Source organism: Pinus tabuliformis, chromosome 7 (assembly GCF_031772625.1).
Source record: "Pinus tabuliformis cultivar Carrire ecotype Pingquan chromosome 7, CPIR1, whole genome shotgun sequence".
NCBI classification, from domain to species: Eukaryota; Viridiplantae; Streptophyta; class Pinopsida; order Pinales; family Pinaceae; genus Pinus; species Pinus tabuliformis.
Genome location: NC_142293.1, coordinates 1,543,605,949 through 1,543,629,097, shown reverse-complemented (window position 1 = coordinate 1,543,629,097; position 23,149 = coordinate 1,543,605,949). Strand labels below are relative to the sequence as shown.

General features: G+C 41.0%; 1 protein-coding gene across 3 annotated transcripts in view; it reads left to right on the top strand.

Moving 5' to 3' along the window:
* The window catches only part of LOC149253777 (uncharacterized), a 186,641-nt gene extending 163,968 nt beyond the window's left edge, over positions 1-22,673 (top strand). The window contains exons 4-7 of one of the 3 annotated variants that reach the window (XM_089460019.1): positions 11,038-11,182; positions 21,531-21,690; positions 21,911-22,120; positions 22,318-22,673. In XM_089460019.1, the coding sequence (XP_089316145.1) occupies positions 11,038-11,182; positions 21,531-21,690; positions 21,911-21,939 (334 nt within the window). In that variant the 3' untranslated portion in view covers positions 21,940-22,120; positions 22,318-22,673. The remainder of the gene's footprint in view (positions 1-11,037; positions 11,183-21,530; positions 21,691-21,910; positions 22,121-22,317) is intronic. The other 2 variants (XM_089460020.1, XM_089460021.1) reach the window with 2 other exon arrangements.
* Positions 22,674-23,149: the final 476 nt, after the last annotated feature.

The window sequence follows — 23,149 nt, the reverse complement described above, 5'->3', positions numbered from 1 at the left end:
AGTAGCGCAGATGCCCCAGTGACAATGCAGATACTAGTAGCAATCAAAGACTCGGGTAACAGATGTATCATATTGGTCACAGCGGGTTCAATATTTTGGATGCTTTTTAGTTGCAGATGTTGCAGCTGCAGCAACAGTAGATGGAGAGGGAGTTGTAGTGCAGATGCAGTGTTGGCAGTAGTTTAGCAGAGTTAGCAGCAACACAGATGCAACATATATCAAAGTTGCACAGTGGTTGGTCGCAACAACAACCAGACATTAGCAATGTGACAGGAGGTTATGCAGAGACAGGGTGGTGCTACAGGGGGCAACAACACTAGAACACATTCCTTGCTAAGATGGAGTGTTAGTTTTTGTAGCATCATATGTGTTCTAGCCACAAAATTTTGTGGAGAGGCTAGAATACATGAGATCTCCAAAACCCAAAAATCATTTCTGGAAATTCCGCCTAGAGACAACTTAATTAGATTATTAGTCGTTTTTAAAATATTTCCTAAGTCTAAACTTAGGGAATATGACTAATTAATCAGAATTAATTAATTTATGGTGTGAATATTCTAGAAAATCACACGGATAGACTTCTAGTTAATCCTAGCCGTAGATTAAGATCTAATCTTGGCCGTTGAAGTCTCAACAGAGGGTTATAAGAAGAAAGTCGATGGGGCTTGGAGAACACACTTGCAGAGTTCGATTTTGTTGAGAAACTGATTTCCAGAGTAGCAGTTGTGTGTTGCCAGAAGTGATTCAGTGAGGTTGAAGCAGTGAGAGAGGGGTAGAGATAGTGAGGTCGGAGGAAGATTTTCTAGTTTTGGTGAGTACATTACAGAGAGGCAGTGCAAAGCCCTCTTTAGGAGATTTCTGTTTTGTTGGGGAAAAGTCGAGATTCTAAGCCAGAAGCTGGGTAGAGGGTCCGGAGGCAAAGAGTATCAGTTTCCCAGACAATAGCTAACAAGACAGTGAGAGGAGACGCAGTTCCGAGCTTGTGGGACACAGTAACTGCGTAGGTTGACGCAATGACTGCGCAAAGGGAGAGCAACGTAATTCATGTTGAGATTAGTGTGGGATCGCTTGTGGAGTGAGAAATATTTCTCACTTGTTATTATTTCCAGTTATTTCTCTGTTTGGACTGCTAGTTTAAGCATCCATAGTTTGTACTCATAATTTCACTACTGCATAATATTAAAACCCTCATCGACTGCTCCATTTTTTGCTAGTTGGTTTTTTCTGAGGAATTAGTCCAAAAATAACAGTGTATTTTGTGTGAGTGCATCTATTTCTTCCAACATTTTTATTTCTTTTGCAGTATTTGTTTTGTGGAGGTTGCAGTGTATTTGTTTCCATATTTGCCGTAGCACACAACAAATAATTTGTTTAATTAAATTAAGAAATAGAAGAAATAACATTAGTCGCTGAATAGGATTCGGGTTTAGCCGAATTTTCACACCAAGTGTCGGGTGCAATGTGTAGCCGACTGGGCAATGTGGTCCAAGCACATCATCATCTCTATATGACTAGGGCACGAACAAGCTATGTGGTGGTTCTGAAGAAGCCCTTGGTGTGGAAATCAATGCTTTGCAAGGCTGGAGGTCCATGACTCTCATCGCTCACCTTATAAGCACCATTATGACCTTCTGGAGGGCATGGATCTCGTATAGGAAGGCCAAGTCCAAGATGAAGACCCACGTGCAAACCTATATAAGATCCAATGCGTCTCCTCACCTTCTAATACAATAATTCATTAGTGCAATTGAATAAATAAGCTTGCTAATCAGGGGTAGAAATGGACACTTCATAGTGGCATGCCCTTCCAAATAGGCTTTGAACATGTACAGGTGTTACCTTCCTTGACAAGAGAGGTTAATAAAGGACCCTATTAGGTGGTTTCAACTTCTAAGGGAGTGACAAGTTCATGGTACATCCATTAGAGGGCAGGGGTCATGTGAAATAATGATGGAATGGAGTGGGGGGCAAGAGGGAAGGCTCGAAGCCACATGCGATGGTACGGTGAAAATTCGAGAATCCCCGAATTATTACTGCAACAAACTGATATTACTTCTACTATTTGTTAATCCATGCAAGTTATTTACTGTGTTCTACTGTAAATATTGAAGTAAATACAACTGCAGCCTTCACAACTTTAAATAATATGTGGAAACAAGAATCTGAGCAAGAAAGAAATAACACACACAAGTGACACCATTGTTTTTGGACCAATGTGCCCGGAAAATCCCATTATGGGAAAACCGGTGCAGCAGCTGAGGTTTTGTATTATTATGGAGTAGTTTCTGAATATAATCTTTGGATGCCTTACTGGATATCTAATACAGAGAATCTCACTAACAGAGAGATGAGTGAGATATACCTCATGCTATCACTAGCGATCCAGTATTGATCCAACCGCTGAATGGCTAGCCCCTAGCTGCCTCTGCGCTGCTTTGCGTCACAGCTTCTGGGAACTGTCACTCCTCTAGGCTGATCTATTTGCCTTTGGAACTTCAACTTTCTGCCCTTTTGGTCTCACACCCCGGCTTCTGGCTCTGGAACTCGATTCTCCAACAAATTTCCAATCTCTTCTCACACTCTGTGCTGCCTCAACGTGGCCCTATGCTGCCCATTGTGGCTCTGCGCTACCTCTTTTGGATCTCTCTCTGCCTCCTCTGCAATGTATCCCTGGATCAGGAAATCTTCCTCCGGAAACTATCCTTGCCCTTCATTGCAAGAAATCATCTCGATCACTTCTCCGACAACTGGTGCGCATGCTCTTTTGAGAAAATCGATCTCTGATCTCTCAGCCGTTGTGTCTTCCAAATGCCCATCAAGCTTCTTCTTATAATCTTCTCGTTGAGTAACCAACGACCCAGATTAGATTCTAATCAATGGCTTAGATCATTTTGGCTTGATCCTCGTCTTCTTCCAGAAGTTTCACCCTTAATTTAATTAATACCTTTTAATTATTTTAATTTCCTAAGTTTAGACTTAGGCATCCATTAAAAATAATTACTTATTTTAATAAAACCTTCTTCGGGTTGAATTTCCCAAAACTATTTCTGGGTATTCTGGAATACATGTGTCTTAGCCTCACTACAAATTTTGAGGCTTAGAGCACATTCGATGCTACCAGAAATAAACAGGTACACGGGTAGCTATGATGAAGGAGGCCCACACCTTGGGTGTATGAATGTAAGAGGGAGCAATCGTGGTACATGAGTTACCCTAGCCTTTGTTTTTCGATCCTTCTTCATATGCTTTTATTATTATTATTGATTTTTCTTCTTTTTATTGCTCGGGTTTCAAGGGGATGAGAACATGATGCATAAAATATAGCAGTGAATACCCCCTGAAGGTGAGGTAGTTCATCGCCCACTAGGGGTTGTGTTAAATTGGAAACTAGGGCCAAACTCCATGTGGGTCATCTTATTTATGGCCGCTGATATTTTTCTTAGATCCCTCTCATCGAGAGGTGTAGGATTGATCTAAAGATCATTTGATTCCAATAAGTATTCATGGAGATATGAATTTTTTGTGCTATAAGACAATTTGTCAAGGTCGGCCAACAACCAAATAAACTCCACAAGTGCTCAACATTTTAGTATAAAAGGAGATGGCTTGAGAGTCATTTTACAAACACTTCTCCTAAGATCTCTCTCCACTTGTCTGGGTTTTGTGGTTAGAGAGATCAAGAGGGAGAAGCCCTAGACGCAGTAAAGAAAGGGTTCTATTCGCAGCAAATCAAGATGCCCTAGACGCAGTTGAAGAGAGGAACATCTAGCCGCAGTTGAAGGGTATCTAGCCATGCCCTAGCCGCAGCAAAAGAAGGTCTAATGCAGTCATATATTTGCAGTTGAAGAAAGGTTCCTATACACTGTATAGAGGAGGCCTATCCGAGATCCTAAGAAGACCTAACCGCTGTCATATCAAGCCCTAGGCTCTATGCTGCCCTATGGAGAAGCTTATACGCTGTCCTAAGGGTGGTATGGATATACCCTAGTTGCAATAGCCTAGAAGAGAATAGGAGGAGTTCTGGAGTTTGGACAACATGGAAGAAAGGGATCCGAAGTCTGCTACAGGAGGTCGAGTGGCTGAGGCAAGTGCGGATTGTCTTAGGGCTGGAACAGTGATGTAAACAAGGTCCGAGTTTGCTGTGTAGAGGGCCGAGAAGGATGACTGTTAGGCCGAGTTCCTAAGGGTCAAATACGTTGCTGTTTGGAAGTTGTTTGAGCACATTTTCAGAGGTCTGTTGCTACAACAATCTGTTGTGCTAGGCCGCAGGCCATAGCACACAGCTAGAGGCTGCGTGAGGGTTGTCAAGGGTGGACAATACCCTAAGAAAGCAGCGTGGGTGAGGAGGAGATCTTTGAGGGTATGCCACAACCCTTAAAGGGTTAGTTTGTTGACTGTGGGATGAATGTTGTAAGTATATAATAGCAGTATGCATAGTACAACAGTATGAAAGATGCAGCTCAGTGAGACACAGTGAAGGTGCAGCATGAGGGACAGTAAGCATGCAATGGTACAACAAGCATGCAAGGGACAGCAAGCTAATACATGAGACAACTGCAAGCATGATGACACATAGGACAATTGCAAGCATGGAGTCACATGGGACAGTTGCAAGCATGGTGACACCTGGGACAACTGCAACATGGGACAGCTGCAAGCATGAAGAATCATGGATAGCAGCAGCATGGTAAAGCATGGACAACAACAAGTATAGTGTTGCGAGTACATTGGGACAACAGTAAGCATGGTGCAGCAGTGGCACTATGTACAACAATGCTAAACATTGGGACAACATCAACATGAGGTCCAGCATTGTGATGATAGGCGCAGCATGGTGCAACATGATAAGGAGATGCAACACTATGATAGGTGAAGGAGTCACCTTGGAGAATCAGTTGAAGCAGCATGTCTTCAATCGATCTCATGTAGAGATGATCTATTCTCTTATCTAGAAAGTCTAAGTGTTGACTTTTGTTGTAAATGTACTCTCTCTCTTTCTCTGCTGAACTATTGAAGACATATAAGAAGAATTGATAAAGAGTTTCCCCACATTGGGGTTTGTCTCTGGCTAGCGCCATATCTTGTGTCCTCTTGTCTTGGCTTGTCTTCTACGATTTATGTTTATGTTCTATCTGCAATTTACTTTAATGCTGATGTGATTGCTAATCTGGAAAAGATATTGAGCTAACTATGAAAATTGAAATAATTGCTCTAAGCATAGAACATACCTAAAATTAAGGTTGGGACAATCATGGGTTCCTAAATGATGCAAGGGGTAGTCGTAGGGGCCCTAGGAACCAGCGTGATGGCCATAATGATAGGGGGTAGAACTCATGTTCGGCTTTTGCCCACACGCTAAATTTTATTGCTCTAACCATCTTTTGCATTTTGTGGTGCATTTTCTATTATATGTGGCCATATTATGCTTTTATCTTCCTTTTTATCTGCATCAACCTCTGGGGCATTGTTCTAGGCTTGACCCAAAGTGTGGACAAGGGGAAGGGGAGGCTAACACCTTGTATACCCGATAGACAAATGTGGACCTAGATGGGTAAAATGTGAAGGTTTGTAATGAGTGGAGGAGAGTGAGATATATGGTATCGGGAAGCAGGACCACGCAACCAAAATTAGGGTTTCCCATGTAGTGCCACTCCTAAAGCTAATAGCCAGTAAAGAAGATCCCATTGGACTAGGATACAAGATTAACCCCCAAGTTGAGATAAGGGAACAAAAGTACAATCAAAACCTGTTCTTTCTGCTGAATCCCCCCACTAATCCATGCCCAAATCTGGTCAATAAAAGCAAGCATAGACACACAATTGTGTAATGAAACATGATACCTTCAGGGCTGGATGACCCACCTTCAAACATACGATCATAACAGATGAGCGAGGTCACACAATGGCTGGCTCAGGTGGCGGAGAATAGTAACACATTGAGCTATTGGGTGCCTGCAAGGGGTTGTCGACTGAAGGAAAATCTAGGATTCTCCTATAGTGGCCACCCACTGGTGGTGGGTAACAAGCATCATTGAGAAGTTCAAAGCAAGATTTGTAGCAAGAGGATTCTCCTAGAAAGAGGGAGTGTACTATGAGTAGACTTTTATTCCAGTCACCAAGTACACTTTCATAGAGCAGTTATGTCTATAGTGTTAGTCATGGGATTGAGGATACATCAGATAAATGTGAAGACAACTTTCCTTAGTGGGTTTATTGAGGAAGAAGTGTACATAGAGAAACCTTAGGGCTTTGAGGTAAATGAGAAGTCGTTCCATGTTTGTAGGCTTAAGAAAGCCTTGTATGGAGTCTTTGATAGATCACTCACCTTCCTTCAAGAAATAGGTTAGATGGGGGAGAGCATTGTGTGAAAATTCCAATACCGGAATCCTATTGCAGCAATTGGTATTATTTCTCTCAATTGATAAATTAATTATTCAGTTTATTGCTATGACAACATTGAAATAAACACACTGCAACCTTCACAAATAAAAATATTGCGAAAAAATAATACGCTGGAAACTGAGAAATGCTAGTGCACACATAAATTATGAGACAATTACTTTTGGACAAATGTCCCCGGAAAAACCCAACTTGGGAAAACTGGTGCAGCAGTTAGGGTTTTTATTATTATGCAACAGTGAAAATTTGAGTACAATCTGGATGCCTGAAATTGGCAATCCACAGCAAGAAAATCTGGGCAAAATTATTGAAGGGAATTTACCCTTCCTCCACAAGCAATCTCGACACAACTTGCCTTCAGAAAACTTGGTCCTTTGACCTTCTGTGCTGCACTGCGTAGTCTGCTTGATGTCAAGCCTCCAACCAGTCTTTGATGAAGTCGTTCTGCCTTTAGCTGCTAAGGAAATCGTCTCTCCGACCTTCTGGAACCTTTGCCCAACCTCTGGAACTAAGAACGATTTTCTCTCCAGCAAATCGAATTGCCCTCTCTGAAGCTACTACGCAGTGCTCTGCATTGCCTCACTGGGATAACTCGACCCTCTTGCTGTTGCCTCTCTGTATCTGGAAGACTTCCTCCGGATCATTGTCCCTGCCCCTCACTCACTGTTTCGATGTCTGGCTCTCTTCGACAACTGATTGCTGCTACTCTAAAAATCTATTTGCTAAGAAATCGAACTGCTCAAGTGTACTCTCCATCACCACATCGACCTCCTCTTATAATCCATTGTTGGAGCACCAATGACCAAGATTAAAACATAATCGATGGCTAGGATCATCTCTGGATCGATCCGTGTGAGTTTATTGACTATTCTCGCCTTATCTCAATTAACACTGATTAATTAACCATATCCCCTAAGTTTAGACTTAGGAAATATTTAAAAAACGGTTATTAATCTAATTGAGACACTTCTAGGCAGAATTTCCAAAAACGATTTTTGGGTTTTGGAGATCTCATGTATTCTAGCCTCTCCACTAAATTTCGTGGCTAGAACACATCCGATGCTACAAAAACTAACACTTCCTCTTAGCGAGGAATGTGATCTAGTGCTGCATACCCTGCCACAACACTCTGTCTCTGTATCATCTCTTGTCATGATGTTGATGTCTCGCTGCTGCTACCCACCAACCACTATGCAACTCTAATATACATTGCATCTGTGTTGCTGGTGACACTGCCATGCTGCTGCCAACATTGCATTTGCACTACAACTCCCTCTCATCCGTTGCTGTTGCAACTGCAACAACTGCAATTGAGAAGCATCCAAAATATTGAATCAACTGTGTTCAGTATGATGCATTTGTCTCCCAAGTCTTAACTGCTACTAGCATCTGCACTATCGCTGAAGAATCTGTGTTACTGCCAACTCTGCACTAAGCCACCTGCTCTGCTGTCAACACTGTACTACGCTTATCAGCCTCTAGCTGCAACCTGCTACTAGTTTGCAACTGTCACTCTGGTACTGACTGCATCAACTACCACTGATTCGTCCTGCTATTGAATAATGTGGGCCCCCGTAGCCAGGTAATGATCCATGAGGAGGATAACTCAAGGATCCTGCCCAATCTTCTGCAGTTTTGGACTATAGCTCCATGTCGTTCCACCTCATTCCTGGAGGTATGGCTACCAACATAGCAAAATTTGATCTACTCATACTGCTGCGACGACTGCTTTGCTAATGATTTTGCACTGATGTTGCAACTACTGCAATAATGAGTTTGATCTCCCTTGATCCTGAAGTACTGGCTTCCATGGGGATACTCCCTCTAAAACTAGACTCCCTCTGAATCTCGATCTCCCTATGGGAAATCTCTCCGCTCCCTCCTAGCAACTTGCATTGTCCTCCTGCACTGGAAATTGGACTGTGAAGCTCTGCGCTGGGAATCTTTTGGCTAGAACTGCACTTGCATACTGTAACTGGGCAATTCACACTGCTTGTGTCATTGCAACTAGTTATGCAATAGCCATTTGAATGACTAGCTGCATTTGCTAACATTGAATCTGCTACTACGATACTGTGGGCTCCTGTTGGTCCTGCTGCAACAACTGGAAACTAATCTGCTTGATCTCCTCGCTGCTTCTGCATTGGACCTTGCCCATTTGGCAAACTGGAGTCTCATACTTCTCCTCTACTTGGATCTGGTGCCCCATTATCTCCTTTTGAGCCTTGTACCTTACTAAGACCTTTCTTCGCTTTGCAACCCACACTAGACAATACGCACTTCCTCTGGTACCTGTCTCCGACAACTAGAAGTCGATCTGCCCAGGGCTGCATTCTGGCTAACTCGTACGACCTCCTATAGCAATCTCGTATGGCCATCTCTGCAAAGCTGCAAAATCTGTGAAACTCAAAAATTGGAAAATAAACAGCGAAAATCTCCCTCTTTCCCTCTGCTTGGCTGCTGAATCTTCTACTCACACTCCCTTCTGGAGTGAGAAAATCTGCTCACAACAACTGCCAATCTGCAATTGGAAAAAATTTAGATCTCTAAGACTTGAGATCCCTTGAGAGAAATTTTCCCTCAGTGTGTAATTTTCTCTTCCACCCGACGCTGCGTTTGCAAACTGCTGCAAAACCCTCTATGTCCAACCAAAAATCTGAGTTGTTGTTGCTCCCTCTCACTGCTGGAATCACTAATCTAGGTAGCTCAAATTTTCTGCAACCCCTGCAACTGAAAATCGAACTTCCCAAGCAATTCGATCTGCCTGTCCTGGGCTCTGTGTAGTCTGTCTGGGAATTTCGATCTGCTGCTCCCACTGAACAATGAAATTCCTTCTTTCGCTTCTGAGCTCTTCGGCTGATTAACTATGCTCTAATACCATGTGAAAATTCCAATACCGGAATCCTATTGCAACCACTGGTATTATATCTCCTAACTAATAAATTAATTATTCAGTTTATTGCTATGGCAACATCGAAATAAACACACTGCAACCTTCACAAATAAAAATACTGCGGAAAAATAATGCCCTGGAAACTGAGAAATGCTAGCACACACACATAAAGTATGAAACAATTATTTTTGGACAAATGTCTTCGGAGAAACCCAACTTGGGAAAACCGATGCAACGAGGGTTTTTATTATTATGCCGCATTGAAACTCTAAGTGCAATCTGCATGCTTGAAACTGGGAATCCACAACAAGAAAATATGAGCAAAATTATTGAAAGGAATTTACCCTTCCTCCACAAGCTATCCCAACACAACTTGGTCCTCTGACCCTCTGCGCTGCACTGCGCAGTCTGCTTGACGTCAAGCCTCCAACTAGTCTCTGATGAAGTAGTTCTGTCTTCAACGGCTAAGGAAATCGTCTCTCCAGCCTTCTGGAACCTCTGCTCGACCTCTGGAATCGAGAACGATTTTCTCTCTAGCAAATCGAACTGCACTCTCTGAATCCACTGTGCAGTGCTCTGTGCTGCCTCACTAGGATAACTCGGCCCTCTTGCTGTTGCCTCTCCGGATCTAGAAGACTTCCTCCGGATCACTGTCCCTGTCTCTCACTCACTGCGTCGATGTCTAGCTCTCTTCGACAACTGATCGCTGCTACTCTAGAAATCGATTTGCTAAGAAATCGAACTGCGCAAGTGTACTCTCCATCACCACATCGACCTCCTCTTATAATCCACTGTTGGAGCACCAACGGCCAGGATTAAAACATAATCGATAGCTAAGATCATCTATGGATTGATCGTGTGAGTTTTTAGACTATTCTTGCCTTATCTCAATTAATACTAATTAATTAGCCATATTCCCTAAGTTTAGACTTAGGAAATATTTAAAAAACAATTAATAATCTAATTGAGACACTTCTAGGCAGAATTTCGAAAAACGATTTTTGGGTTTTGGAGATTTCATGTATTCTAACCTCTCCACTAAATTTTGTGGCTAGAACACATCTGATGCTATAAAAAGTAACATATTGACCGGAGCATAGGTGGAGAGCTCTGAAGTAAAGCTATTTGTGGATCATCATGGGGCTGCTGGCTGGCTGGTTGACTAAAGAGGAGACAAATTTTCTCTTAGGGGTCACCCACTTTTGGTGGGTAACAGGGACATCTAAGCAATTTGCTTGTGGTATTTCGATCTTTTTGTGTGGTTGATTGTTCTCAGACAGTGATATGGTATGTGGAAATCTTTCTTGTGAACATATTATGGGCTATTATAAATATGCTGATTTGATGATTGGAGTAGGGTTTGTTGAAGGGATCACTGTAGACGTAGTATCTTTTTATGATTTCAACAATCTATGATTACAGTATAATGAAATTCTTTTCTGAACTCGTACTCTTCTTGACAAGCATGTGGAAGATGAGAAAAAATGTTGCAACTTTGATTATATATATTTTTTTAAAAACCAATAGACAAAGATCATTTCACTGTTTTTTTGGTTAAATACAGCAATGTAGATGGTTGATAATAATTCAATACAGCTCTGCATCCAAATGTTCTGTCTAGGGCCATAAACATGCACACTTTGAGTTTTTTTGTGAAGTGAATCGCACATCTCAGGCATTGTGTTCAATTGACAGAACTTGTGTGGTTTACATTTTTATGTGAAGATTGTTTGCTAATGCTGTCAGGAGTCTGGGTTATGGAGAAAACATTGAGAAAAGATCACCACAACAGTGGCAGATGATTTTAGTGCAAGCTACTTCTGGAACATTGGCAGGTGCTGCTTCAGCTGTTGTAACAACTCCTCTTGATACAGTAAAAACACGTCTTCAGGTGATCACATTAGATATTGTCATATGTTTATGTCTTTATTTATATTTATGTTTACAGAAGTAAATAGTTAGCATTTATTTCATGCTCAGATTGTGTTGAGGTTTAAATTTCTTCATTTTAAATTCATCATGGCTATGGGTTTCCTTGTTACATGGCTGGAGTAAACTGTAAACTACCGATTCTAAGAGAGCTTTTATAACAATGAGCCTGTGCTTGCAAAGAGCTGCTTCTAATTAACCATATTTTAAAGGAATTTGTATTTTTGCTTGGAAAGAGAAACTATTTTGAGTTGAAATCCCTCCAGCACTGCCCTGAAGAAATCTGATGTTGATACTCTGGAAAAAAGGCAATTGTTTTCTCTTCATAGAGTATATAGAAAGCCATCATTATATAAATATAGCATTTTTCCCATCTACCTAAGTAGTGTTGGAAAATGTAGCTAGATATGGTCTTCATAACGACTTTTGTAATCATGACATCGTATATTTTATATAAAAAGAAAAATAATTTTATTTGTTCAAGCATGGGTTTCATGCTCAAGTCTAGGTCAAAGCATGTTCTTCATGCTTCTAGGGATTGTTGAGTCAAAGAAGAACATTTGTCATGTATTATAGTCCCATTTGGACTCTTTGTAACAAAAGAAAATTATTATTTTTGAGTCAAGAAGAGTCATTTTGTCCTCCAAGACAAGTTGGCCCTGCCATGACAAGTCGGCCCTGTTGGAGTACCTCTTCGCTCTTCTAGATGACTATAAATGGAGGAAACTTCGTCCTAGATCTGAATTTTTGACTGGTTTGCTCAAATGTGTGAAGGATCTAGGGTTTCTTTACGATTTGCAGGGCCGAGGATTGCAGGTCTGATTTGCAGACCTGAGGTAGAGGGCCAAGACTTCGAGTTGAAACAAAATTTGTGGAGTTTGACCATCTTTGACTTGTTTGAGAAAGGATTTTGGAGGGCTGACTTGGTGCTTGGAGAAGGTTTGTTCTTTGGGTCTTGGAGGTCTCACTTTGATTTGATTCTATAAGAATAGAAAAATTCTTTTTGGGTTTTCCCTTGGCTTGGAGTCTATATCTTGTGTTCTCTATGTTTTTGTGATCTTCATGCATTTTATGTGTGGTAATTGCTTCATGAAAAGGAAATAATAAATAACAAAAGGCCAAAAAATACCACAAGTAATTATCAAGTAAGAAGAATCAACCCTAATCCTTAATTACCTTGATTCTCCAACATGGTATCAGAGCTAAGGTATCAAAAAGGCTAGTTGAAGATCACTTATTTTGGCATAGTTGAAGATAGCTCCATCGAAGAATCTCTTAACAAGTGCAAAGTTCTGTGGCAATCTCTTTTAAAGGTAAAAGCGAAATTCTGTACCTATAATACTGGGCACAAAACAAGCCCTGAATTCCTCCTCTTAATAGGAATCTAAAATATGTTGATACAAGTATAAGGTATATGAAGTCATTACAATATGAATGGTGCGAGTTTAGTGTTGATTTGGGGTAGCATCGGATGTGCTCTAGACATGAAAATTGGTGGAGAGGCTAAAGCACATGAGATCTCCAAGACCCAGAAATGGTTTGGGCAGATTCTAACCGTTTGGGAGATATTAAAATAATTAATATTTTTAATGGAGTTCTTAAGTCTAAACTTAGGAAAAATAAAATATTAATGGGTATTTAATATAACACTGAGTTAGAATGTTCCAAAAGTCATGGATCAAGCCAAATCTAATCTTAGCCGTTGATTAGAGATTTAATCTCGGCCATTGATGAACCAACGACAAAAGTATAAGAGGAGGCTTGAGGGTCAGTTGGAGGATACACCAAGAGAGATCAAGAATTCGATTTTCTGGGGCAGGGTTTGTTGAGGAATTCGAGTGAGTGATCTAAGTTGCAGCTGAGGGGCAGTGAATACATAGCGGAGAGGCAGAGTTAGTATCGGGAGGATCAGCGCAGAGCCGGGAGAGGTTGACGCAGAGCTAGCTAGAGGCCACGCAGAGGCAACGAGGAGCTGTGCAGAGCCAGAGAGGCTAGCGTGTGAGACGCAGAGGGTCTAGGAGCTGACGCAGAGGCCAGAGACGTTGATGCAGGGCCTAAAGACAACGCTGGAGGAATTCGTGGGACAGATTGAGAGATGGAGAGCCAGATAGAGTGACGCAGTCCCTATCAGAGAGACGCAGAGCAGTAGAAGCTGCATTGTTGCTGTGGGATCATTCATCTGGTGATTTAGCCGGAATATCTGTCTCCGACTAAGAGGTACTACTGCTGAGGGCATTCTCTGTTGGGTGAGCCATTTTTGACACCCAAGTTGTATTATGAAACCGCATAATAATAAAACCCTCTGAATAGCTGCACTGGTTTTCCCGCATTGGGTTTTTCCAGTGACATTAGTCTAAAAACAACGGTGTCACTTGTGTGCTTGTTTACTTTCAGTTGATGATCTGTATGTGTTGATACTGTACTTGTATTTATTTTTAGTATTTACATGGTAAATAACTTGTTAAGTAATTGAACAAGTAGGAAGAAATAAATCAGATAGTACAGGAAGAATTTCTAACGGATTAAACTTAGAAATTCCAACATGGTATCAGAGCATGGTTGCAGATCACAAGATAACTGAAGGCATCAACCAAGCAGAGAAGTAGCAACAGAAACAACTGTCCCAAGTGACAAAAGTTGTTCCTAGCAGAAAGCAGCAAGGAAGGGGTGACGCAGAGGGCCTGCATCATCAGTTCGAGCCAGGAGGAGGATCAACGCAGAGGTAGAGAGGAGCAGAACTGACCTACGCAGTGCCCAATCATCTTTCTCAGTTAGGAAGGATTGACGCTGTGGCCAGGAGGTGCAGATTTTGCCAGTGCCAAGGTTGCGGATAATTTGCGGAGCGAAGCTGGTGTGGTATTGTGGTCAGAATAGTACCTAATAGGGCAAGACCAAGGAGGGATTTCCAGAAGGGAAATCGAGACTCAGAGGGAGTCGAACCGAGGACTTTCAGGAGGGAAGTAAAGAGACTCAGAGGAGGCGGAAGAAGAGTAGCATAAGGGCCGTGAATGGATTGAGAGATCAGGATAGGTTGGGCGGAGCATCCAACTTCGTGGTCTGGAAGGCCAAGATCTTGTCCATTCTAGACAAATATCACATCAAGGACTTTGCCTTGAAAACAATAGCGATCCCAGTTGACCCAGCTGAAAATGAGAAGTATGAGGATGCAATGGCTAGGGTGAAGTGCATCATTCTTGATGGGGTCAAGGATCATGTGGTGTCGCATGTTGCTGAGAAGGACACGACAAATGAGATGTGGGATGTCCTGAAGAAATTGTACGAGCATAGTTCCGTGCAAAGGAAGATGTTACTTGAAAATCAGTTGCGTCATACCAGATGCAGAAGGGAGAGCAGATAGATGTCTTCCTTGGTGGATTGAAGGGGACCCGTGACCAGCTAACTTCCATAGGGGCCACGCTGGATTAAGAACTAATGGTGAGGACCACATTGAACGCAATCTCAGAGGATTGGGAGGTATTTATCCAGAGCATATTGGGTAGGTCGAGCCTTCCAGATTGGGAGAAACTGTGGGCGACTCTTCGTCAAGAAGAGATCAGACGAGTGACCAAGGCGGGGAGTAGCAGAAAGGGGTCAGAATCAAGAAGAAGGAAGAAGAAGATGCGGCTCTCGCATCTGCGAGAAAGCAGGAGAAGAGAAAGAAGAAGGACATCTCCAAGGTCAAGTGCTTCCATTATGGGGAATTGGGTCACTATGTGAACCAGTGTCTGAGGAAGAAGAGTAAGGGAGAGGCTTCTGACTCGAAGGCAACGCCAGGAAAGGCGAAGAAAGAAGTCGAGGAGGATGACGACTGTGACATGAGTGCTCATGCGGCACTTGAGAGGAAGTGGGGTAACATCGAGCTGTAGTCTGACGAACTACAGGCGATGATGGGCAGGATCCTTGAGGTACCTAACCTCTTGGTTTATACCTTACTACGAGAGCCCCGAAGAGGAGTAGTAGGACTGGCAAATGTCGGTAGAGACGGATGCGGATGGAGCGACAGAGAGTGCTATAGTGCAGGAGTCACGGGACAACGCAGAGGCTAGCAGGATGCAACTGTACGAGAAGCACAGGAATATTGCACCAATGCATGATGGCACGGAGAGGTGCGCAACAGTGCGAGATGCATGGAGTTGTTGCAGCGATGCAAAGGTCAGTAGAGGGAGCACTTCTTAGCGACAAAGGGAGCTTCAACATTGGGAGAGTCTCTAGCCTGACAGGGATGTTAGAGTTGGGTGAATTAGTTACTTCCTTCTCAGTAACTGGGTTGCAGTGCAATAGTTAGTAGTGGCAGTGCTATGGGCAGCACGATGCAGCGTGAGAAGGGGATGCAGTGCAGATGCAGTGCTGGGTATATGGACTAGCAACAACACGGATGCAGAGGGAGCAGTCACAGGATGCAACAGTAGCAGTGGCAGTGCCATGGGCAGCAGTACAGGATGTAGCAATGCAGAGGATGTTGGGCAGGGAGGCCTAGCATCAGCACAGAGACTGGTGCTGGATAATTAGGGTGATACTTAGTGTGGAGTATTACTAGAGCACAGTCCTCGCTAAGAAGGTGTGTTGATTTGGGGTAGCATCGGATGTGATCTAGCCATGGAAATTGGTGGAGAAGCTAAAGCACATGAGATCTCCAAGACCCAGAAATGGTTTGGGCAGATTCTAACCTGTTTGGGAGATATTAAAATAATTAATATTTTTATTGGAGTTCCCAAGTCTAAACTTAGAAAAAATAAAATATTAATGGGTATTAATATAAAACTGGGTTAGAATATGTTCCAAAAGTCATGGATCAAGCCAAATCTAATCTTAGCCGTTGATTAGAGATTTAATCTTGGCTGTTGATGAACCAACGAGAAAAGTATAAGAGGAGGCTTGAGGGTCAGTTGGAGGATACACCAAGAGAGATCAAGAATTCGATTTTCTGGGGCAAGGTTTGCTGAGGAATTTGAGTGAGTGATCTGAGTTGCAGTTGAGGGGCAGTGAATACATAGCAGAGAGGCAGAGTTAGTACCAGGAGGATTAGCGCAGAGCCGGGAGAGGTTGATGCAGAGCCAGCTAGAGCCAGCCAAGAGCTGTGCAGAGCTAGAGAGGCCAGCGTGTGAGACGCATAGGGTCTAGGGGTTGACGCGGAGGCTCCAGAAGCTGACACAGAGGCCAGAGAGGCTGACACAGGGCCTAGAGAGAGGGCTGGAGGATTTCGTGGGACAGATTGAGAGCTGGAGAGCCAAATAGGGTGACACAGTCCCTATCAGAGTGACGCAGAGCAACAGAAGCTGCATTGTTGCTGTGGGATCATTCATCTTGTGATTTAGCCGAAATATTTGTCTCCGACTGAGAGGTACTGCTTCCAAGGGCATTCTCTGTTGGGTGAGCCATTTCTGGCACCCAGGTTGTATTTTAAAACTGCATAAAAATAAAATCCTCTGAATACTTGCATTGGTTTTCCCGCATTGGGTTTTTCCGAGGACATTAGTCCAAAAACAACGGTGTCACCTGTGTGCTTGTTTACTTTCAGTTGATGATTTGTATGTGTTGATACTGTACTTGTATTTATTTTCAGTATTTACATGGTAAATAATTTGTTAAGTAATTGAACAAGTAGGAAGAAATAAATCAGCTAGTGCAGGAAGAATTTCTAACGAGTTAAACTTAGAAATTCCAACATTAAGAATTGTTATAGAAATGATACAAGTAAGTTTCAGTTGTTAAGATATAATATGGTCCAAGTCCTATTACCCAACTACTATGAGAAGGTAATGCGAAGGACTCTGAGACTATTGCAAGGAAGTGTTATGATAGTTACCACAATAATGACAAAATGGTATGACAACAATTTATTGCAATAGTAACTTGACAACATGGGATGTGAAGGATCTGTGGAAATCTTGCTCCAATAATCAAGTAAGAAATGAAGATCCAATCACAATGATCCAACTGAGTTCTACAACGATACAATGAATGCAATTTTAAAGAACCTGATCAGAAGTTTTGAGGCACCTATCTGTGATCCAAAGTATGTAATGAACCTTGATCATGACTATGGTGCAAGGTTGCGATATCTCTTGACACCTCTTCTAAGAAATGACAACAATATGAGTATACAAATTACTTTAGACAATGCAAGTTCTTCTTGAGTTGCAAAATTGAAAACTGAGATTGGTGATATGGGAACTGTCATGATGATGTATCATGAATAGACCAAGTTATGATAAACAATGAGATAACACATGGCAGAGACCTAGATAGGTGAAGAATGTCTTGACAAAATTTTAAGGAATTAAGGCATGCACGATAAAGCAAGTTGACAGAAGGTAAAGCTTGAATCAGGATGTAGATTTGAGCTCTTGTTTGAAAGACCATATGAGGATGTAGTTAGTATAGGATGATCTGAAAAAGGCATGATCCCTTTAAGGGCAATAATAGAGATCAAGTAGTATGGTAAAGGTATGTAGAATTCTTGTATTCATTGTTGTGAGTATGGTTAGGGTTTTCTAGTTAGCTGTATGCTTGTAAGTTTTTGTAATTCCTTTATGGTAAATCATGATGACTAGAAATTTGCTAGGGTTCGTGAAGTATTGAAGACTCTTGGTATTTAGAGCTTCTGATTAACCCTAGAAGCAAAGGATTAAGCTAGAAAACCCTAACCCTAGCTATTTGATTCCTCTAAAAGAAACCCTAGCTCTTTAGGAATGGTATCTAGGGTTTGTAGGGTTGAATGTTCCTTGATATTAAAACCCTAATCTTGAAAGTATAATTCTAGGGTATGTGTTAAACCCTAACAAGGGTTGGATTAAGAGGGCTTGAAGTAAAAACTCTAGAACTGGATGTTTCTATAAAATCCCTAAGAGATGGATCAAGGAATGTCTAGGGTTTATAACTAGAACCCTAGAAGTACATTGAAATCATGGAAAAACCCTAGATTGACAAGATTGACATTATTGTTTTGTCTTTGTATATTTTTCTTGGTTGCTCTTGCTGGTGAGAATTGCAGGTATATAATGAAGATTGTCAAGATCATGATAGCAAGACAAGAAGGATAAATGAACAGAGAAAAACTTATAATAATTTTTTGATGTCGATGTTAAGGATGATAGACAATAAGACCAAATCAAAGAGAGCAATATGAAACATGAAGAGGTTGATTAAATGAAGGAAGAGTTATGTACATCTATGAGAGCTCTTTCATTAGAAGAGAAGAATTCATGTCTTCAAATATTATGGAAAGAGCTATGCTTGATAGCATGAGCATGGTAAGTCTTGGATAAGATTAGATAAATAACTCTTCTAGTTAATTACTCAGAGACATGATTGACGAGCATGATAATATTGAAGTACGAAAGACTGATAACTTCAAAGGGAGCTATTGAAGCTTGTTTGGTTCATTACATGAACACATTGATTGATGATTGAAAGGCTAGACAAATGAAAAATGATTCTAGCATGACGATGGATCATGCAAAGGGATGATGATATAAAAAAGAGCAAGTAGTAGAATTTGACATTTTGACAAAAGGTCATCATGACTTGGTAACTCTGATGATTTGGTATTGATGATCTGGTTGGGATATGATCTTGCTACCTGGAAGGACATGTTGTAAGAATGCAAGATAGCTGTTGAGACAATATGTCTACAACTATTTGGTTTTAACTCAATTCGAAGAGTACATGAAATGAGTGGATAGCTTTGAAAGAGAATATGGTAGAAATGTATACCATCTTGACAGAGGAAGGTAACCGTACAAGAGATAGCCTGATAATCATGTTTTTGATGACAAATAAGTTTCACTTTCTAGATGATTAGAGAAAGCTATGACTAACTTTACATTGATTGGCTCGATATAATGCCTTTGTTGACATTGATACTCAATGATGATTGGTGGAAAGTGATATGAAAGGTTGATGGCTTGAACCTTGTCATAGATTGAAGAAAGAGTTTGGCTCCTTAACATCTAGGAAGGTTGAAGCTCAAATATGATGAGATACAAGAAAGGAGCCCATGCAACTACTACTAAAGATCTACATGAAAGAACTAGTAGTTGATGTATTGATGCAGTTTGAGACAAGCTAAGAGCTTGTGGTTATGTCTCCTAGTTGAGAGGAAGTAAAGAATCTCCTCTATGCTTTAGAGGAAGTAAGGATCTCCTCCCTGGATGAGAGGGAGTGATGATGGACACCATATTCTCTATGTGTCATTCACTAGATCATGACTAACAACTGTAAGTCGAGTGAAGGTAGTGGGAGGGAGAATGGAGGATTGGATAAGCATCTAAGACTAGTACTCCTTGAAGACTGAGAATTCAAGATAGGAAAAAGTCCCATTGATCAACTCTCTTTGAGGATTGGACAGGGAATCCAGACAAGAGTGGTCGAAGAGGACCAATATTCTTTGAGGATTGGGAATCCAAGATAAGAATAGTCTTAGAAGGACATACCGAGTGAACATCCAGATGGGGTATGTGCCTTAAAGATGTAGTGTGGTGTCTCACATAAAGCCTCCCAACATTGTGCTCTGATCTAGTGGAGAGATAGAGCTTGTTAGTCAAGGCCTTGCTATGTTGACAATGCTGGTTATGATGTTGATGCTTAAAGATGGCTTATCAATTCGACTCTTCTTATGAGAATACTTCAATTTGAGAATCCTTGTACCTCATGATGGGATTATGAATACCTCCCTAGTTAAGAGGGAGTGTTGGAGAATGTAACTAGATTCGGTCTTCATAATGACTTTTGTAATCATGACTTTGTATATTTTATATAAAAAGAAAAATAATTTTATTTGTTCAAGCATGGGTTTCATGCTCAAGTCTAGGTCAAAGCATGTTCATCATGCTTCTAGGGATTGCCGAGTCAAAGAAGAACATGTCATTTATTATATTCCCATTTGGGCTCTTTGTGACAAAAGAAAATTATTATTTTTGAGTCAAGAAGAGTCATTTTGTCCTCCAAGGCCAAGTCGGCCCTGCCATGACAAGTCATCCTTGTTGGAGCACCTCTTTGCTCTCCTAGATGACTATAAATGGAGGAAACTTCGTCCTCCTTTGGACACACAATTGACAAGTTCGATCTTTGTATTAGACAAGAAGAAAAGAAGAGCAAAGGACAAGGAAGGAGAAAACCCAAGGAAGAAGAAGATCCAAATTTTTTATTGGTTTGCTCACATGTGCAAAGGATCTAGGGTTTTTGTGCAAGTTTTAGTGCCGAGGATTGCAGGTCCGATTTGTAGACCTGAAGTAGAGGGCCAATATTTTGAGTTGAAGCAGAATTTGTGGAGTTTGACCATCTTTGACTTAGTAAACTTTGACTTTTTTGAGGAAGAATTTTGGAGGGCTGACTTGGTGCTTGGAGGAGGTTTGTTCTTTGGGTATTGGAGGTTTGACTTTGATTTGATTCTATAAGAAGAGAAGAATTCTTTCTGGGTTTTCCCCTGGCTTCGAGCCTATATCATGTGTTCTCTGTGTTTTTGTGATCTTCATGCATTTTATGTTTGGTAATTGCTTGATGAAGAAGAAATAATAAATAACAAAAGGCCAACAAATACCACAAGTAGTTATCAAGTAAGGAGAATCAACCCTAATCCTCAATTACCTTGATTCTCCAACAAGTAGTGCAAAAACATGAGATCTAGCTCGTATATCTAATGTATCGCAGTCTTTTCTTCAGGTACTCAGATGAGCTTGAGCATCAAATAACTATTGATTTATTTTTTTTCTTTTTCTCTTTTGAAGAAAATCTAATACTGATATTACTGGAAAGAAAGTAACTGTCCTCTCTTCATAGGTTATATAGAAAGCCATCATTGTAAATATAGCATTTTCCCCACCTACCTGAGAAAGTAGGGCAAAAGCATGAGATCTAGCTCCTATATCTATTGCCTTACAGTCTTTTGTTCAGGGATTCATATGAGCTTGAGCATCGAATAGCTATAGGATATAGGATTGAGAAATCAGCTATATAACTTGAGACTCGTTGGGGTTATTTAGGGAACTCTTAGGATGTTTCCTTTTAACTTTCTTGGCACCACCCATTTGACCCTGAGGAAACTAGGGACTAGGAAATTTGTCCATCACCACACCTGGCCCGCTTGTGCAGTACCATGCCAGAACCACTGCAGCTTGACCAACCAGTCAATCCCTTAGTGACAAGGTTGGGGTTATTTATTTTGTCTTTTCTTTACCTGTTATTCTTTGGTTTACTTGTAAGCTCATGTCATAGGTTTTATTTCTAAGAACATAGGTGCAATGGAATAGGCTTTGTTGGTTGGAATGATGTGTTATCATGTTTAGACACTCTCACTCATCAAACTGCAGGTTATGGACAACCACGGGGAAGGTAGACCAACAATCATCAAGACAGCAAAGCAACTACTAAAGGAGGATGGCTGGAAAGGCTTTTATAGAGGGTTTGGTCCACGCATGCTGAACATGTCTCTGTGGGGCACTTCCATGATAGTGACATATGAAATAATAAGTGGGTCTCATCAGTCTGCCTTTCGAACCCTTAGTGAAATTTAATACTATAAAATATATATGCACTCTCTCCTGAATTGTCTGTTTATGCATGCTATTTTTTTTTCTAGAAATCAACTGGTCAATTTTCAGGCTTCTTGTCATTTATTTCAACTTGCTAAATATATGGAGTATTTAATATATGAATTATCCTAAAAGATAATATTTTGTGCTGTATCTAGCAGAGCGATTATCAGTCAAGGATCCCTGATCCATCTGAGTCTCTGTAATGGAGAGATATCTTAATTCTTCCCTGTAGTGGGCATTCTAAGATGGTTATATTTAATTTGGAGAGGAGTAGAGCCAAACGGGAATTCTGTCAGACTGAGATATTCAAGGAGGATATCACACTTGATCCCTGATTTGAAATCCAAATTGCATGTATATTTAAGGTAACGCTGGCTTAACTTTATTTTTGTATATCTACATATGAAAACACACAAAATATCATGAAGATGCGGTAGGCTACTGATTTCTCTAATAATCAGTTATGCCTTTTTTTGCATTCGGTTTTAATTTTCAAAATAAGTAAAGGAGCTTTCAAATCCAACATTGCCTTTCTTATTTAAACTCAAACTGTTATTTGCAGGTGCCTTTGCTTTGACCAATACCAGTGCTACTGAATACGACACAGATGGGTTTAAATCCTGCAAAAGGAGCTTTCAAATCCAACAATGCCTTTCTTATTTAAACTCAAACTGTTATTTGCAGGTGCGCAGTGCTACTGAATACCACACAGATGGGTTTAAATCCTGGTTTTGCAAGACCTTATGTTATCTGCTTCGAAAGACAAATTTAAATCTTTCTGGAGAAGCAGGATTTGTTTTATTTCTTGATGTACATGCACTAATTTTTCATGATCCTTGGACAAATATTTGAATTGATTTGCACTTTAGTTGATTGTTACAATTCATTCAACTAATAAATCAGCAGAGATTTTATTTTTGTCCGCTTTTTCATGTATTTTACACTCATGCCATTTGGTTGGGGTATACTGCAACAGGAATGGAACCCTGGTGGATGGCTTGAAATTCTATCAACCTCACCAGGGAATCAGCATCCCTTTGGCAAGTAGTAGTTAGAACATGGTAATTGTTAGTTGCACTCGTTAGATGGAAGTTAGAACTGCTAACGGGATTTTATACATCACTTGGCTTAGTTTCTGCAGGTGTGAGAGAATCAAAAGCCCAAGTGCATTTAGTGATAGATGTGCCATTCTCCTCCTCTTGCAACAGTTCCTTGTGAATAAATAAAAGTATTGGACATGCTATAAACCATCCAACCTTTAAACACTGTATACAAGTTCACGGAGAGGTTACAACTTAGTATATAATTTGTGAATGCGTTATCAACAAGACGAACTGCAAGCAGCCGCAGTCCCTGCTGGGTCTGAAATCCCTAACTGGTTATTAGTGTATATA